Source organism: Sodiomyces alkalinus (assembly GCF_003711515.1).
Source record: "Sodiomyces alkalinus F11 unplaced genomic scaffold SODALscaffold_2, whole genome shotgun sequence".
Taxonomy (NCBI): Eukaryota; Fungi; Ascomycota; class Sordariomycetes; order Glomerellales; family Plectosphaerellaceae; genus Sodiomyces; species Sodiomyces alkalinus.
The window spans coordinates 3,082,201-3,099,501 of NW_021167080.1; the positions used below are offsets into that span (position 1 = coordinate 3,082,201).

Consider the following 17,301-nt stretch of genomic DNA (forward strand, 5'->3'; position numbering starts at 1 on the left):
CTCCCAGGGGCTCTCCAGTATAAATATCCCTCTCACCCTCACTCTTCTTCCTCTTCCTCTTCTTTCTTCTTCTCCCAAGCCTCTCCATCTCTTTGCCCAAGCTTTCCTTGCACCTAGGAGAGCAAGAATCAACATCAACACATCACCGAACATCACCAACATCACCAACATCACCATGCGCTTCCTCTTCCTGAGCTTTGCGGCCCTTGCGGCTGCCAACTTCCACGAGCATTGCTGGAACATCAAGATCAACACTGACCGCTGGAACCACTCCCCCCTCGAGATGGCTTGCCGTGATTCGCGCACTGGCGATATCTGGTACAACGAGCTCGACCTGAACAAGTGCATCACCAACGTTGATGGTAATATGCGTTGGAGTAGAGAGTGAGTCTTTGTCTTTTCCTGATTGTTCATGTTCTGTTTGCTCTCCCTTTCTCCCTTCAACGTTCTCGTTATTGCTTCATATGTCTATCTATCTACCTATTCCTTATTCCCCTTAAGACGCTTGAGCATGGTCATGGCAAAGGTTGTGCATTCACTGACTCCATGCCGCTCTATTCCCATAGGGGCAACTACTCTCATTCTGTCGAGAAGCTCTTTCTCGACAGACGCGGTCCTGGAATCGACCTCACCCGTGTCATGCTGAATGGTAACTGCCGCAAGGACTCTGGTAACCCTCTTTTGCCTCCTACCTGGTGGTTCTGCGCCATCAATCTCTGTACGTCGCCCTCCTCAGCAATATACCCTCACCCATGAACGAACGACCTTACCAACTAACCAACAATATCTTCACAGCCGAGGAAGTCAAGGTCGACCGCGGCCAAGTCTCCTGCCTCGGTCAGAGGTCTCAGATCGAGCGCCCCAGCGCTCAGGAGGAAGCCGAGCTCAAGGCTCAGATCGGGGGCGCCCAAGAATAAACACGACGACCCTTGTCCTTTGCGCAGCTTCGCTCATCTGGACGAAGTCTGCACCACAGGAAAACTTGCTTCTATCCCATCCACATGCACCTTTCCTTTCCCCTCTGCCCAAGGTAACGAAACACCTGCGATTCTTGATCATGGCAGGCTTTTCGTCGCCTCTTCATGGACGGTCGGAACATGAATCGATCAGTAGGTAGCTTAGCCTTAGGGTGGACACAGCAATAACAACATGGATCTGGGTGACAACATGGCAGCCTCTCTCTCATGTGATGCATTCATGCTATGTGTACACTTGAACAGAGATACGACATCATATATAAGAGCGCAGTGAGAATAAAACGGAGAAAAAAAAAAGGAGACAAAAAAGGAGAAAAAAAAAAACCCCCCCCCCCCGGCCGTAGTATGGCAAACGCCCCCTTCATCCTTATCCTACCCGTGACCCGAAACACCCATAGACCAACACTTTTCACAAGAAGCCCGGCGAAGAAGGACCCTCTTTCTTCCCACCCGACTCAGCTCCGTCCACCGCCTGCCCCTGCTGCCCCTGCTGTATCTGCGACTGAATCTGCGCCTGCACGCTCCCCCGCCTCAGCAACCTCATCCCCGAAAGCACAGGACTACTCATCATCCCCCTCGCCGTCGTCACCGTCGTCGACGCAGCCGCCGGCCCACCCCCACCCCCCGTCTCCCGCATCTCGCCCAGCACCCGCTCCGGGAGTCCCAGCGTCGGGATACTAGCCTCCGGCACGGCATCCAGTCCGCCCGGTCCGCCCCCGGACGCCGACGCCGAAGAAGACGGGGGGTAGCCCAGCGCGGCGCTCGGAGTCGAGGAGGTCGCCGCCGCAGGAGCAGGGGGTTGACCCGCGCCGTCGAGGAGGTCCTTATAAAACGCCCCCAGGGCTTCCGCGTTGGAGCAAAAGCTGACCAGTTGTTCCTTCACGACCTCGGGTTCGGCGCCGAGGCCTACGGAGGAGGCGCGCGCCATGTTGGCCATGTTGTGGAGGCTGCTGCTGCTGCTGCTCGCGTTGGCGTTGGTCGCGGAATTCATGTTGGCGGTGGGGGCCGGCGTGAAAGTCCCGGGGAGCGGGGAGGCAAACGTCGAGCCCGACGGTGTGGCGGTCGGGGGTGCCGAGTAGTCCGCCGGCTTGAGGAACGGTGAGTTGGCTTCCGGGATGCCGTACGGCATGTATGAGCCCACGGACATGATGCGGTTATTCGTTCCTCCACCACCAGCACCCACAGCCGCAGCAGCAGCAGCAGCAGCACCACCACCACCACCACCACCACCACCACCACCACCACCACTACCGGCCATCTCTCCCGCCTCCCGCGCCTCCTTGAGCTCCTTCTCGCGCGCGCTCGCCGCACGGTTACTGAACAGCCGGTTCGCCAGGAAGAGAAAGTCCCCCTCGTCGTTAATCTCCGCAATCAGCGTCCCGCTGCGGTGGATGTACTGGTTGTACTTGAAATCCGGCTTCCCCCACGAGTAGCTGACCTCCACGTCGGCGGGGAAATTGGACGCCGCCTCCTGGTCGAGCACAAAGTCGAATTTTTTGAGGATCGCCGTCTGGTACGGGTGCCGCCCCGACGCCGTCTGCAGCGTGAACGACCCGGGCTCGTAGTACGTCGTCGTCGTCGTCGGCGGCGGCGTCGGCGGCGGCGGAACCGCGAGCTTGACGACGAACGGCCGCCGGAACGGGTTCGTGTCCGTGATGGTGCACGCCTCGCGGATCGGCACCTCCACCAGCCGCAGCCCGTACGTCGCCGCCTCGCGCGCCCAGCCCTCCACCGCGTCCTCGATCAGCTTGGCCGTCACGTTGAGCCAGTCCAGCCGGATGTGGTAGCAGTTGTCCGGGTTGTGCAGCCGGTCGTAGTGCAGGTCGATCCGCTCGGGCCGGTACGACCGCTTGCGCGGGTCCACGTCGTACTTGATGACTTTGCTGAGCACCACCTCGGGCTTCTTCTTGACGCTGAAGAAGGTATGGTTATTATTGTTCGGCGGCCCGGGCGTGTTGGTCCCCGAGATGGGCGAGTGCTCGTCCGCCACCGAAATCGCGCCGCGTGGAGAATCGCGCGGCGTGGTATCCGTGAGGGGCGTGGAAGGGACCGACAAGTCCCGCTGCTTTCGCGAGTTGAACCACCCCGGCGGGTGCGCGTGCGGCTTTGCGAATTCGCTCGCCATCTGGTAAAAATACTGCCCATCCCGGAAAGGATGCCTCTTCTCCACGTGCACGAAGAGGCCCCGTCCCTTGTCCTTGTCCTTGTCCTTGTCCTTGTCCTTTTCGTCCAGCCTGTCGTTCTTGCTCACCATGAGCATATTCCCCAGCTGTTCCGCTTCCTGGCGGCTCTCAATGTCCTCGAAATTCCCCAGAAGCCACGTCGTCATGTCGGACCCGATGAAGCAGTTGTAGTGCAGCCGCAGGTGCCACCGGCGATTCTGCAGCTTGACGCCCCCGTTCTCCACCGGCTGCTGGATGGCTTCGGCCAGTGCCGCCACATTCAGACTCGACTTGCGAAACCGTTCCCGGCTGGTGACGAGCTGCCCTTTGCGGGAGGCCATCTCCGCGCCCTCGAGCAACGGAAGCGACTCGAGCTCGGCCGCGATCACCGCCGACGGGTCTTCCGTCTTGTACACGATGTCCAGCGGGTTGAGATCCCGTTTCCTCTTCGAAGAACCGACGACCGTCTGGAACCGCCGCTCCGACGCGGGGATGTAGCGGTTCCTCTGCCACTGCAGCGACAGCCGTCGGATGCCCTCGAGCCGAATCTCCTCGGGGCTATCCCCGTGCTGGTTCCTCGGCACATGCGCGTTCCGCGGCAGCATGGGGATCAGCACGAACCGCGCCCTCCAAAACCGCAGGTGCTCCGTCAGCTCGTCGCTGTGGCCCGCGAGGTACGAGTCGATGTAGTTCCAGTTCCGCTCGGGCTTCGGCGTCAGGATGTCGATCTCCTGCGTCCGGTACGTCGAGTCCAGCAGCGTCCGGATCGCGGGCTTGTAGATGGGCCCGGCGCCGTCGCCGTACGGCCGCGCGATCGACTCGGTCGGCTTGCGCACGAAAATGTTGACCTCGACCTCGGTCCCGTTGACGCACGACAGCTGGTGGATCGTGTTCCCCACGGACATGAAGATGCTCGTGCCGTCTTCCATGGCCTGGTTGCGCGAGAAGATGTCGGCGATCTTCATCTGCTTCTGGCCGAACGCCCGCGCCACCGACGGCCCGATGACGAGCTGGAACCCCTGCGAGAACCGCAGGCTGATGAGCTCCCGGATGAAGTCCTCGCGCGACTTGGGCTCTTCGGCCATGGGCGTCTCGTCGTCGGCGTTCTGCGCGATGATGTACGGCTGCCGCTGGTACTCGCTGTCGAACTGCGCCTTGGTCGGGAAGTGCTCCGTCGTCAGCGGCACCGCCGCCGGGCAGCACAGCGCCTTCCACTTCATGACCCGCATCTCCGACGTGCGCGGGAAGACGTGCTGCCAGCGGCTGTACAGCAACGTGTCGTCCACCTTCTTGATGTCCGGGTTCGAAGGGTTGAGCAGCGTCAGCCAGGGCGTGATGGCCGTGTGGGGGGACAGGGTCGACGGCAGCTCGGGCATGCCGCCGGCGCGGAGCTTGTTGTTGTACATCTTCTGGTCGTCCTCGGCCCGCAGGAGATTCGAGTGCCGCTGATCCCGGTCGTCCTGCATGCGGTCCCTCCGCGCCAGCGACTGCATCTTGATGGACCCAAACTTGTGCTGGCTGGCGGCCGGGCCGTCGAGTCGCTGCGAGGTCGTCCTCGCCGATGTGATGGGGATGCTGGGCGTGGACGGCAAATCCGTCAGCGTATCCCGGGACGCCGACCGGAACAGCGGCGGCGACAGGGCCGATGCGGACGGGCGGATGGATTGCGGCGAGGTCGAGCGGGGGAGGGTGGAATTGACCAGAGGCGTGGTGAGGTCCTCTCCACCGCCGCCGCCGCCGGTCTTGTGGTGCTGGTGGTGTTGGCTTCCGGCCTGTTCGGCATTGGATGCATTCGCCGTCTGGAAGCTGGCTTCGGCCGCGACGACCTTGGGCGCGGCGATGCCGAAACCTCGAGCGCCGAGACTGATTTGGCGCATGATCTTGGGCGTTTTGATCGGCGAGGTCAGCCGGACGTGGGCGTGGGCACCGACGTGCGAGTTGGCGCCGATATCCTTGACAGACGGCGGGAGTGGGCGATGTTTTCGTGGTTGCGAAGAGAGGGCGGCGGCTCTCATGTCGGGTCGCCCGCCGCTATCTTCCATGTTCACGGACAACTTGCGGCCGGCGGCCGTTGCCGCCGAAACAAGGGGGTGGCCGTCAACAACGAGCTTCTTCTCTGGAAGGGAGGTCCCGAAGAGCCCGGTATCCTCCATGAGCTGGCGGCGCGTGGACTCCTCAAGCTCGCGAGAATGCCGAGACTGAGCTGGGCGACGGAATTTGGGCAGCTTGGCTCTGGTTTCGTCGTACTCCTGGAGTTGCTTCCGCAGCGATTTCTCTCCTCGTCTCGTGAGCTTGTCCGGCATGAACTTTTGGAAGCCGTAGACGTGGTCGTAGAGCGAGTTGGGAACCCGCTTGCACGGGGCCAGGGCGATGGCGAGGGCGGCGGCCTGAGCATTCTCGCCCTGGCGCGCCTTGTGTAGTAGGAGGTTATGCGAGTCGTTATGGTGGATGGGATAATTCGGGTCGGCGTGCAGCGGCGTGGTCTCGATCTCGTTAGTCTCCAGGACGCTCCGCATCTGCAGGGCGTACATCCTGGCGCGAATGGCGAAATCCTCTCGGGCCTCTTGCTCTCGTTTCGGGTCCTCGGCGACGGACAGCGCGATGCCCTGGTAAGACAGCGCTTCCTCGGAGGTGCCGGTCCAGTAGGACACGTGGAGCCACTGCGGGACGGCGTAGCACCACTCGTCCTGCGAGCGAGAAGAGGGCGAGTCTCCGGGTCGTACGAGCTCCAGGCCTTTGGTGGGCGACAGGGACTCGGAGAGAGATTGATAGCTGCCGACGATAGGGGTGGGCGGGCCCTGACGATTGTGGGCCGTATGGGAGGAGGAGGTGGTGGCGGTGGTGGTGGTGGTGGTGCCGCCGTCTCGCATCCCGTCTCGCGCCCGGGTGGACCTGGTGCGGGAAAGGCCGTGAGACGACTCGGTAGAAGGATGGGGATTGCGATAGCGGAAGAGGGGTACCGAATGAAGCGGCATCTTGGGCATGCAGACGAGGTCGATTCCGATGCCGTTGCCGACGAGGGCCTCGGTGGTCCTCCGCAGGGTTTCGTATTCGACCTCGAACACGCCGGGACCGGGGCTGATGATGACAATAGAGATGCCCGTCCGCATCAGATCCCGGTCGATATAATCATGGGCAAACTGCGAGGAGGCCAGGTTGATGGCCTCGAGAAAGTTTCCGTACATGGATAGCGACGACTCGGCCTTGACGCGGTCGGGAGCGATGGGCGGGGCGCCGGCGGCCCTGGCGGCTTCATTCACCATGTGGTGATGGATGCTGATGTCCCGGCGGAAAAAATTGAAACCCTTCTTGAGCTCGTACAGGATGGTGGTCCACTCGCCGCTGGCCATCTCGCTGACGACGACGCGGTAAAAGTCCTTGTAGGGCCGGCGGTCGGCGGACGAGGACTGGAAGCCGGTATAATACTGGCCGTGGGCGGACTCGGCGGCCAGCTCGGCGGAGATGCCGGTGTCGTACTCGACGCGGGCGAACAGAACGATACTGACGAGGTGCTTCACCTTCATCCTGGCCCACTTCTTGAAAAGGGCGGGGAGGAAGCCGTTGACGGCCTTGTTGAAGACGATCTCGCCGGATCCTTCGGCGTCAAAGTCCCACATCTCGCGGGCCATCTGGATGAAGAGGACGTAACGGGCCGACTCGCTGCGGAAGATGGGACGGGTGTCGCGGGTGAAGAAGGCCGAGTGGGCGCGTCGGCCATCAACGAAAACGGCGGTGACCTGGGCCTTGATGGTGCCCATGAAGAGCAGCGACTGGCCCTTGTAGACGGTCCTCTCGGTCAGCTCGCCGATGACCATCCTCCACATGTCGGCTCGGGAGAGGTACTGGTCCTTGAAGGAGAGTTCGACGTGGGAGGCGGCGGTGGCGGGACTGGTGGCGTCGACGGGGGTCAGGAGCACCTGGGAGCCCCTTTTCATGCCGAAGGCGTCGGCGACGTGTTTCATGATGTAGATCTCCATGTTGGGATGGCGGGTCTTCAGCTCCTTGGACATGTCCTTGACGACGAAGAAGTACCGATTCCCCGTTGCCTCGGCGCAGTCGGACGGATGGGAATGACCCTGGGTGGGGGCGGGGTTGCTGAAGGCGTAGTCTTTGGCGTTTGTGCCGTTGTGGGTGCCGCCGACACCGACACCGGCACCGACGCCGCCAACACTCACGCTGCTGCCGCCGACGGAGCTTGTACACATATCCGGTTGGTCCGATTTGACCAGGGTGATGGCCATGAGACTCCCAGGGACAATCTCGCCGTCGAAGATATCCAAGTTGAGAAGGACATCATCGCGACTGTAGCCCTCGTTGACGGTGACGGTACATCGCCTCTCGAGACGACGCTGGCGAAAGGAGGCCGAGGACTGGTCACCACGTATGGTGGACGCGCTGGAGATGGTATCGGGCGAGCGGGGGGAGTCGACGGACGAGGAGCCGGGGCGTTCGAGATGGAGATTGATGCCGGAGCGACTGCGTTGGCGGAGGTGGGAGGACCAATTCGGCCCTTTTACGTAAGGAGGACGTTGCACTGACATTGCGCGACATGGAGACGGTCAGCAAAGGGCGATTTAATGGTGCGTCATTGGGGGCCGGGAGGGATCGAGGTGTAAATAGAGGTAGGCTCGTAGGACAGACGAGAGCCCAGACGCATTCTCGTGGTTCACTTTGGGGCGGCTTCGGATGCGACCATGGGATGGATTATCGATGTTGATGAGGAGAGGTGCTATCCTGTCAATGAAAAGAAGTGTAGGTAGTGCGAAGATCCGGGGCTCAGGTGTTGTTGTTGTTGTTGTTGTTGGATCTCGATGATAGTGTGTCGATGTGAAGATGTCGAGATGCTGGGCAAAAAAGGATCACATGTGGTTGGTCGTTGACTAAACGAGGGACGTTCGGCAGAATGACTTGGAGCTTGTCGTTACGCCGCCTGCCTTATTGGTATTAGTTTATTGGGGCTTCCTCACACCCCACAGAAGCTGCCAGGCTTATGTAAACAGCCTCTCCACAACCAGAGACCTGAGCACGGGATTTTGACCGGTGAGCGGTGAGATGTCAGATGTAACCCTACCTACCCAAGGTACCGTACGGTCTGGAATACTGAAAGTACGGATACCTAAGGCACCTAGCGAGAAGGCAGTCGTCTTACGTGTATTTTTGTCATGTCCCCTTGCCCTGCCACCCTCGGAGGACAAGTGTGGTTGAGTGTCCCGCGAAGTACAACGTAATTACATGCAATTTAACCAAGTATGGTAATTACCTACAACCTCACTAACATCTCTCCGGGAATGCAACACGCGACATGGGGAGGCAGAGCTCCCGACTACATGGGTACCTTAGGTACCTTAGGGACAACGGTTCTTGGAGAACGGTCCGACCAAGATCCTTCCCCAGGCTCTGTTACACAGACTACCTTACCTACTGTAGGGAGAACTGAGTGTGAAATGCGTGAAATGTCACGTCCCGTTGTATTAATTACCTTACATGCTGCAATTGGCCATCGGACCTCAAAAATTCGGCAGATTCCAACTTGGGTCGGACCTCGGACCCTGGACCTCCTCGAAAATACATAATATATATCAAATATATTTCGTTGTAAACAAGAAAAGAAAACACGGCTACGAATCGTGGTGTCGTCTTCTGCTATCAAATTACTGAGAAGCAAGATTTGAGGACATGATCCTCGGACGTCAATTCTCCATCTTGGCACCAAGCCTTGGAATCGAAGATAAGCACAAGGCTTGCTTGGCCGACGAATAATAATGCTTCCGACTCCTCCGTACAGATAGCTGATGAAATGATGAATGGTACGGAGATACTAATTAATTACTTGCAAACACGCCTTGTTTGCAAAAAAGGAGCGTCCGAGGTGCAACCGAGCGCAGTCGCAAGCAAGCAAGGGTGGCAATCAGGTTTCGGGCCGTTCTTTGTCCTGCTCGTCGTGTGTGTTTGTCCGCATGGCGTGTTAGGCTACGAACGGTTATGAATGGAGATTGAGGCCCAATTGATCCTTATTACGAACCTGGGCATGGGGGCGGGGGTTTCGAAATATCCTTTGACCATCACCATCGGCATCGAGGATGACGGCGACGGCGAAGGTCGAAGTATGTAAGTACTTCCAAGGTACGGGTGCTAATTTGGGGACCCGCTCCGTTGTAAAAGTACCTACGAAGTATGGAGTACATATATGGATAAAGCCAGATCCTATCACCCAGATCCTATCGCCGGTTGTTGCCGTTAAAGAATGAATACCAGGTACCCTTCCTTGACGGCGCTACTCATCCATTACGGGTTGACGTTGGACCGCCAGGCAGATAACTCCTAAGGTACTGTTCCTACAGATCTAATACACTACCTAAGGAATAGGTATTCCAATACTTATAGGCATACGTAAAGCCGTTTCTCATCCTCAACTCAAGTTTTGCTAAGCACTCGGAAGTATTCTGGGCTGGCACACGCGTACCATAGACATGGAGACGGTTCCTGTCATCGGCCTCAACGTGGTGCAGAGGTTGAGAAGGCTCAAAATAGAAATGATCGCCCGCAGGGTCTACACTACACGTACGTGTACAACGGACAAGCAGTGAGACTATTTGAGGCGGTGGACAGTGATTACTCTGCGGAGTATTTATCATACAGGAGCGGTCAACTAGGTACCGAACCCCCATGACCGTGACTGAATCGGTGTTAGAGTTGAGGTGCCAGAATACGAATGTGTAGGTATGGGTTTTTGTCATTTTTCTTTCTTTTTTCGAGTCAGTAGTACTCGCTGTGCTTTAATATACCCCACCCCAGAAAGGAAGAGGCCGGTAGCACCAAGTCTTGCGGTTGCGAATCACGTCAACGAGGAGGTTCGAGAGATGGTCTTGAAGTCTTGAATTTTGTTTCTTTCGTGGCAAATAAGATGATGAAATACCTAAAATAAAGCTGATGCTGGCTTACAAGGAGCTACTCCGTAGGTTCCGATCCTCTGACCTCGATAGGCAAAAAGGCAGAAGCAGAAGAAATGGTGAGAGGGGCAGGTGGCGTAATTACCTTATATACAGCAACCGTAACCGTACCCGAAAGGATGGAGGAGAAGTGCCGGGATATCCTGGTAATCAAAGTGGCTCCGGAGTACGTTGTACGAAGTTACTAAGGTAGCTGTACGAAGGACTTCCGAGGGAACTTCCGATAAGGGCCTGTCAAAGGTTCCAGGTTATCACCGTTGTGGTGGGAGTGGTGGTGAACGGTTGGCCTGTAACGGGGGTCGAGTACTCGTACCTTCCCACGGATACCTTGACTCCTATCTGTCTCCGTACAGATACTTCGTACGTTGTAATTGCGGCAGCTTTCTGCCCCACACACCCCCCCTCCCCCACCAGTACCGAGAAAGTACAACGTACTCCCCTCCATAGCTCCTCCCTCATTGCTCGTTGCTCATTGCTCATTGCCCATTGCCCCCTCAGCTCTTTCTTCACCGCATTTTCATATTAGGCACCCGAACCCCATAACTTCCATCAAACGGTCATAGGTCGAAGTGGTCACATTGGACGCATCTTCATCCCAAAGGATCCCGACAAACGAAGCAGAAGCAGCATCAGAAGCAAAGTGTCTCGCCTCACGCTCACGCTCACGCTCACGCCTCACTTCTAATGCCGAGAATACCTCTTGCATTATTACTAGTGCATTTCTATACTCGTTGAAAGTGGCAGGGAAGGGACTGGTGCCCTCCCACCTCCATGACGAAGCCGACGAAGCCGACGAAGCGGACCTCTTCATCAAGACAGCTCGGGAATCCTAGGCGACTCGACATCCAATCCTCTTCCATTCCGACTGCGAAAGAGTTGATTTGATTCCCCTTGTCCGTCTAAGACGGGGGTTGTGTTACCTTGCCACACCCATCTATTCACGCCCATTGCCGTCCTTCCTCGGCCTCTCCTCTCCTCTCCCCTCCCCTCTCCTCTTCCCTCTTTTCTCCTTCTACCTCTTCAGCCTCTTCTCCTGTCCTCCCTCGCCATCACATGGAAAAGAAGAAAAGGGACGGAGATATCATCCCAACCCTCGCGTCTATCTGACTGACTGACGAGACGAGACGACTCGAACCGATTACAACGTACCACTACCGGTACATGTTGCTGCCTGTCTGTACCCCCGTACTCAGCTCAGTACCGCATATGCGTCCTGTACCCACAGCTCAACCCACTGAATCCACTGAACCCACTGAACTTACAACCCACTGAACTCACCACCTGGTCCACGACCCGTGCGCCCCCCAGACTCTTCTGCAAATATCTCTCCTCTGCCTCTGCCTCTGCCTCTGCGCCCACTATTTCCCCCTTCTGCACATCTCCCAAAGGGTCCAGATTCCCACTTCCTTTTACCTCCACGGGCCTCTCCAAATCGACAACAGACGCGCGAACCGAACACGCCGCCGACCTTTTTCTGCGCTCCACTGAAACCCCCGCGTCCATCTGGTTGGACCCTCACAGGGTACTACGATTACGATTACTCGATTCTCTTAATCTCCTCACCATCATCCCAAGACATAGAGACCATCCCTTTTCTCGCAACTCTCCCTTTTTCACCTCTGTTGTCTCTCCGCTCCCTTGTGTGCGCTCTCGGGAAAACTACACGGCCTTACAAGGAAGTGGACCTTGGTTCTCGGTTCTCGAACCTCGAAGCTGCCCAGAGCTTTTCTTCGTAGCCGCTAACCGACCCGAACTCTCGGTCCCTGACTCGTCATATCCCCCCATCGTCCCCACGTCCCGCCAAAACAACTCAAGACTATCTCTGGGTCTGGGTCCGGCCCAAGTCTCCAGTCTGGCCATTTCTCGCCATCGACGGAGACTCCGAGGGAAGACGAGCCTGAAAGCAACAAGCGACACGCCAAAAGCGAAAGGGGCGCCCTTTTTTGACGAGGTCCCGGTCTAGCGCTCACCTTCGACCAAGACGAAACTGTCTTGGTGATTCAACGACACAGCTGCCGCCTACCGCTAACGACCGCTGTGCACCAGTACCGTTGCTCCAACGTACAACGCAGCGACGAGCTAGAAACAGAAACAGAAACAGAAACGGGGCGGTTAACCGGTCGTGTCGGCCGAGTAAGATGAGCTACCTACTGTTACCTGCCCGCCCACGACTTTAAACTTCGTCTTTTCTACGATTTACGCACACCCTCAGTCCTCGTTCTTCCATACGCCCTTTCGGTTTCGCCTTTTCTTACACCGCCGCTTTTCTTAACACTCCGTTGATCCTTAATCCCTCCCGCGCTTGGTTTTTCTCTAGACGGACTCCTCTATTTTTCTTTGACGCCGGACTGCTGGGATCACCATATCATATTGACCGCGGTCTTCACGCTCGAAGACCGATTTCCTTGACGGCCTCTTCTGCCTTTTTGTCTCCCCGTATACCCATGGAATCTGCAGAGGATGCCCCGGACCCCAGATTGCCTTCCAGACTGTTAAGAATGGCATCTGCTTTTGTCTTCTAAGCGAAAGAGAGAAGACGCCGACACGGCTTTGCGGCCGTCTCCTTCCCGCCCTCCTCCTCCTCCTCGGGGCGAAATCTTACTAATAAGCCCCTCCCTTTTTTTTTTCGCCCTCCACCTCATCGCCAGTTATGTTAGGGAAGCTTTTCAACCTGGGCTCCGGCCCGTCTCATCCTCCTCCGCTTCCGACCAACCTTCCCCGTTCTCACCAGACCTCTCTCGAATCCGTCCAAGAGGGCATACACACCCGCCACCTCCTGTACCCCGACGCCGACGCTCTGTCCCAGCACCAGAACGACCAAGTCTTCCCTCTATCAAACGTTAACGTCCCGCATCCGGCCCTGGTTGCCAACCCCTTTGACTACGACGCCGACATCGACCTCGACATTCGTCACGTCCGCGTCCTGATCATGCAAGATGCCGCTGGTCCTTATCCCTCCCAGCTCTTGTTCGACAGCCAGGGCCCCCCACCCAGCGTCACCTCGTCTTCCGACCGACCCTCTCCCGTCACCACCAGCCCTGTCGACTCCCAGAGGACGCCCACGTCGCCCCGGAAGTCGAGTCTCAGCCAGTCCTCGAGGCCGTTTTCCGTTGTCCAGCCAGATAGCCCCCAGCCACGTCATCATGGCCAGGGTGCCTTTGACCGCCGTTTCTCCATGCATAGCCGGACCCAATCGTCCTTCGAATCCGAGATTCACCGCGCGCGCCGCGAGTACCACGACGAGATTGCCGCCTTCTCCAGCTGCACTTTTGGCAACTCGGAGCTGATGGCCTACAAAGGCACTTCCACCAAGGTCCACATCGTCCCCGGGCCGTCAGACACCCGCCTAGACTATGCAGCCTCTATCATCGGCGACGGCCGTGGTTCCATGGGAAGGTCCAGTATGCGCTCCAGCAGGCTGGCGCAGTCCTACACCTCCGACACCGTATCGCCAGCCCACCCGTCTCCTTCCTTCGCTTCGGCCCACTCCTCGGCGCCCCGGCATGGCGACAGGAAGAAAATCCTCATCACCAGGCTGTTCCCTGTCGTCCTTCCGAGCGACGACGCCGACCTCCGAACCTCGGGCGACACTCCTTCCGCACGATGCCCTGATCACAACCCGTCTTATTATCCGACCCCCCCGCAAGCGCAACCTCATGGGGTAGCTGATGATCAAGTCCCCAGGAAGAAGCCGCCCCAGCCGAAACAGAAACGAACCCCCATGTATGCCGTCGTACTCGTCATCCAGCTTCCGCCCACTCCGACTCACAACATGATACCTGTGCCCACGGCCCCACCGCCGACCACGTCGACCACGCGGCCTTCTTTCCGCGGCCCTGCGCCTGGACCTGGGTCCTTTACCGAGCAAGACTCCTTCTCCTCCTCCATGAGTTCGGCTCGCCGCTCGGGGTGGTCCATGGCGGGCTCCGGTTTCCACGACTCTCTGGACTCTTCCTACTCGACCGATTTGGAAGATCGGATGGACGCCATCACCCAACACTGGGATATCATCATGAGAACCCTGACCCATCTCCAGTCCGTCGTGGCTACCACCTTGGGCGCTCTCCTCAAGCAGGAGGACTTGAACTCGCCAGACCCTTATACCGCACCCCCACCTGTGGCGTCTTTCGCCAGCCGAACCTCGTCGTTCAGCCGCCGGGGCGACGAACAACAACAGCAACAACAACAACAACAACAACAACAACAACAACAACCCCACTTCAAGCCGCCCAAGACCAACTCGAAGCTCATCGTCCTGCAGTCGCAAAGGCTACAACACGACGAAAACATCATCCAGGAAGCCGCCGCCGCCAGGGTGAGGGTTATCACGGGGCTACGAGCCCAGAGAGTCATCACCGGACAGGGCAGATGGGGGATCTGGCGGGAGGAGGCCAGGTGGGTGGCCCGCATGACCGGCGACAGAGAACATGAGCACGGATTCTTCTTTCACAACCTACTCACCGGCTTTCTGGCCACCCACACGGATTGGCTTCAAGCGCTGGCGCCACTCGCTTATCGATGGAAGTACCACGAGCAACAAAAAGCAAAAGGGGACGAGGATTTGTTCCTGCCGGCCCGTACCGTCATCATTTCCCAGGATAAGATGTTCGCCAGACGTCTCGTATTCCTGCTATCGGCCTTTTTACCCGCCAACCAGCCTACTTGCTCGGCGCGCCCGCATCGCCCGAGTACGTCTACCACGTCCACCACCATGGGGATGGGGGGCCCGTTTTCGCAATCACCGCCGTCCTATGTCGTCCCCGTCCTCCGGGAAGAATCGCTGCGTCGCAAGATCAACCGCCGCACCGGGTTGAGGCGAGAGTCGCAGTCGCAGTCGCACTCTCGTACCGCGAGCCAGGCCACCGCCGCACGGCCTTCGGTACCACATTCGCTGGCGCACCTTGCCATGGAGGGCGGCGGCCAACAACACGAACACGAACGGCGCGTGTCGGACGCCGCCTCCATCCGATCCAACCTTCCCATTACCGGAAACGACCCCGGAAGCCGGAAGAGCAGCGCAGCGACGACCACCACCATCACCCAGGAAACGTCGATTCCGCACTTTTCCACCATTCACAAAATCGAGGATCGGCGCCGGCCACGCCCCGAGAGCAGCAGCAGCATCGCCGCCGACGATCTGAAGCGCTCCCTCAAGCGGAGCGAAACCTCGGGTGGTCACGTCAGCACCGGGAGCACGGGTTCCCGGGCCTCCGGTTCGCGATGGGGCAGCATGATCAGCGGCCTGTGGAGCACCGCGGCACGGAGCGGCTCCATCAGTCTGCACGACAACGGATCTGGCAATAGCAGCAGCAGCAGCAACAAGAACAACAACAACAACAGCCCGACCTCGCCGGTCAAGCCGTCATCGAGCAGGCCGGACAAGCTGGTGCAGATGGTCCGCGAGGCGTCGGCCATGGAGGCGGCACAGCGTCGGCGTGGAGGGCACGCCAGACCGTCGGTCGACACCACGGCGCCCGAAACACTCCGCGGCTTTCCGGACGACGAACAGGCCCTGATGGATGACGAAGAACCCGAGACGGTTCCCGAGATGGCCATCTTCCCGGGCAGGGCGGTGCCTGATCTGCTAGCGGGGCCCGGGGGACCGTTCCCGTCGCCGGTGAAAACCACGGTCAACCCGGAAGACGGCGTGATCGACGTGGACATCCCCTTCCCGGATTATATCACGTCGTTTGAGACGGCCGTCAGCTCGCCGTCCAGCAGCGGCTATCTGTCGGTGCCCACGCCCGGCTTGGGATCGGGGCTGGAATATTTCGAGCATTTGTCTCGTGGCGCGACGGACGGCGACCTGCCGATGAACGTGGCCGGGTTTCTGCAGCGGTTCCATCAGGATTTCGTGCTGCAGGCGGTTCCCCCCCACGATGATCTGATGGACCAGATCAAGGAGTCGATGCGGTCCGAACCCACGCCGCCCGTGTTGGCTTCCTCCCCGGCTGCTGGTGCTGGTGCTGGTGCTGCTGCAGATGATCAACATGCCGCGGAAAGATGGGTCGACGTCAGCTCCACCATCGTGGCCGACGTGACAGGTTTCTCCGTCACACGGCTACGCTACCGTCGACTCGTCCGGCCGCGAGTCTGGGCGGAAGGCTCCGCCGGGTCCAGCGTCTACAGCGGCGGCACGCCGATGCTGGTCCCTTCGGTCTCGCCGTACGAGACGCAGCTCGAGGAGGAGTTCATCGAGGAGCCGGTTGGCGGGTTCGACGACACGCTGGCCGAGGCGGTGGAACGGGTCACCGCGCTCGGGGTCGACCCGAGCAAGCAGAACTCGGCGAGCTCGTCCCGGTCGGCGAGCCAGGCCCGGCCGCGGACTAGCAGCGAGACGTCGCGGTCCGAGGGGGCCATGACGGTGCAGACTTGTTCGGAGGTGCCGCGCGGCGGATGCAAGACGGTCGTGCTGTCGGCGCTGCATGATATCATCCGGGAGGTGACGGAGCAGCAGCGTGATCATGATCATCAGGAGGGGGACCGGGGTGGAGGGGGACGACCGAAGGAGAATGTCCTTCGCGAGGCGGTGCGGTTTTGGGTGGAGTCTATGGAGCCGAGCGACTGATTTTTTTCTTGTTTCCCCTTCTTTCGTCTTTCTTGTCTTGGGGACCCTTGTTCGTTGCAATGTGCTGAATTTTCCATCCATGTCCGGCGATGTTGGCGCACCAAGAGGCCCCGATTCCAGTACGTAGTGATACCCCCCCACGAACACGACGAGGACGATTGTGACCTCGTTTTTTGCTTTGCAGTCGTTTGTTATTCCATTTCTTTTTTTCATCTTTCATCTTTCTTCTTTCCCAGATAGGAATGCAAGTACACCTAAAGGAAGCAGCAAATACGGATGCACTATGGGTTGATATGGCGTTTGCTGGTGAATGCATGCAGTGATGGGTGAGGAGAGTGCAACACAATCACGACTGGCCAACATGAGGTTGTTTGGTGTTTGATCTCGCTACCTTGGTTAATGAATATCCGGGCAGGGAACTAACTGCGTGGAGTAGAGAAATATGGCAAAATGACTTTCAAGGCTCTCTGAGGAATCAACAGTATTATACTCTCGTTCCTCGTAGTGGATATGTCTTTGTTTCTTTGTCGTCCCTCTCGCCAAGTCAACTCTGACAAGGAATATATGAAGACAGAGGCATTGTCGAAAATCACCGACTCCAAGGATTCGGTATTCGAGAGCCAGTCCACGACAATCGTGGCATC

At 58.5% G+C, this 17,301-nt stretch overlaps 4 protein-coding genes across 4 annotated transcripts; 3 read left to right on the forward strand and 1 right to left on the reverse strand.

The window, feature by feature from the left end:
- Positions 1 to 175: 175 nt before the first annotated feature.
- SODALDRAFT_348932 (hypothetical protein) lies at positions 176 to 1,062 on the forward strand (the record flags this gene model as incomplete). The annotated part of the gene is made up of 3 exons (XM_028613395.1): positions 176 to 384; positions 567 to 718; positions 796 to 1,062. The coding sequence occupies 3 exons, from the start codon at positions 176 to 178 to the stop codon at positions 915 to 917; spliced, it is 483 nt and encodes a 160-aa protein (XP_028468563.1). The 3' UTR covers positions 918 to 1,062.
- A 237-nt stretch (positions 1,063 to 1,299) lies between these two features.
- On the reverse strand, positions 1,300 to 7,967 carry SODALDRAFT_330498 (hypothetical protein). Its single transcript, XM_028611209.1, has one exon. The coding sequence runs from the start codon at positions 7,678 to 7,680 to the stop codon at positions 1,387 to 1,389; it is 6,294 nt and encodes a 2,097-aa protein (XP_028468564.1). The 5' UTR covers positions 7,681 to 7,967; the 3' UTR covers positions 1,300 to 1,386.
- Positions 7,968 to 10,641: 2,674 nt separating this feature from the next.
- SODALDRAFT_376517 (hypothetical protein) lies at positions 10,642 to 12,611 on the forward strand (the record flags this gene model as incomplete). Its single annotated transcript, XM_028614823.1, has 5 exons — positions 10,642 to 10,964; positions 11,209 to 12,046; positions 12,136 to 12,222; positions 12,302 to 12,327; positions 12,407 to 12,611. The coding sequence occupies exons 1-5, from the start codon at positions 10,861 to 10,863 to the stop codon at positions 12,609 to 12,611; spliced, it is 1,260 nt and encodes a 419-aa protein (XP_028468565.1). The 5' UTR covers positions 10,642 to 10,860.
- Positions 12,612 to 12,739: 128 nt separating this feature from the next.
- Positions 12,740 to 16,657, forward strand: SODALDRAFT_356772 (hypothetical protein; the record flags this gene model as incomplete). The annotated part of the gene is made up of 1 exon (XM_028613940.1): positions 12,740 to 16,657. The coding sequence occupies one exon, from the start codon at positions 12,740 to 12,742 to the stop codon at positions 16,655 to 16,657; it is 3,918 nt and encodes a 1,305-aa protein (XP_028468566.1).
- Positions 16,658 to 17,301: the final 644 nt, after the last annotated feature.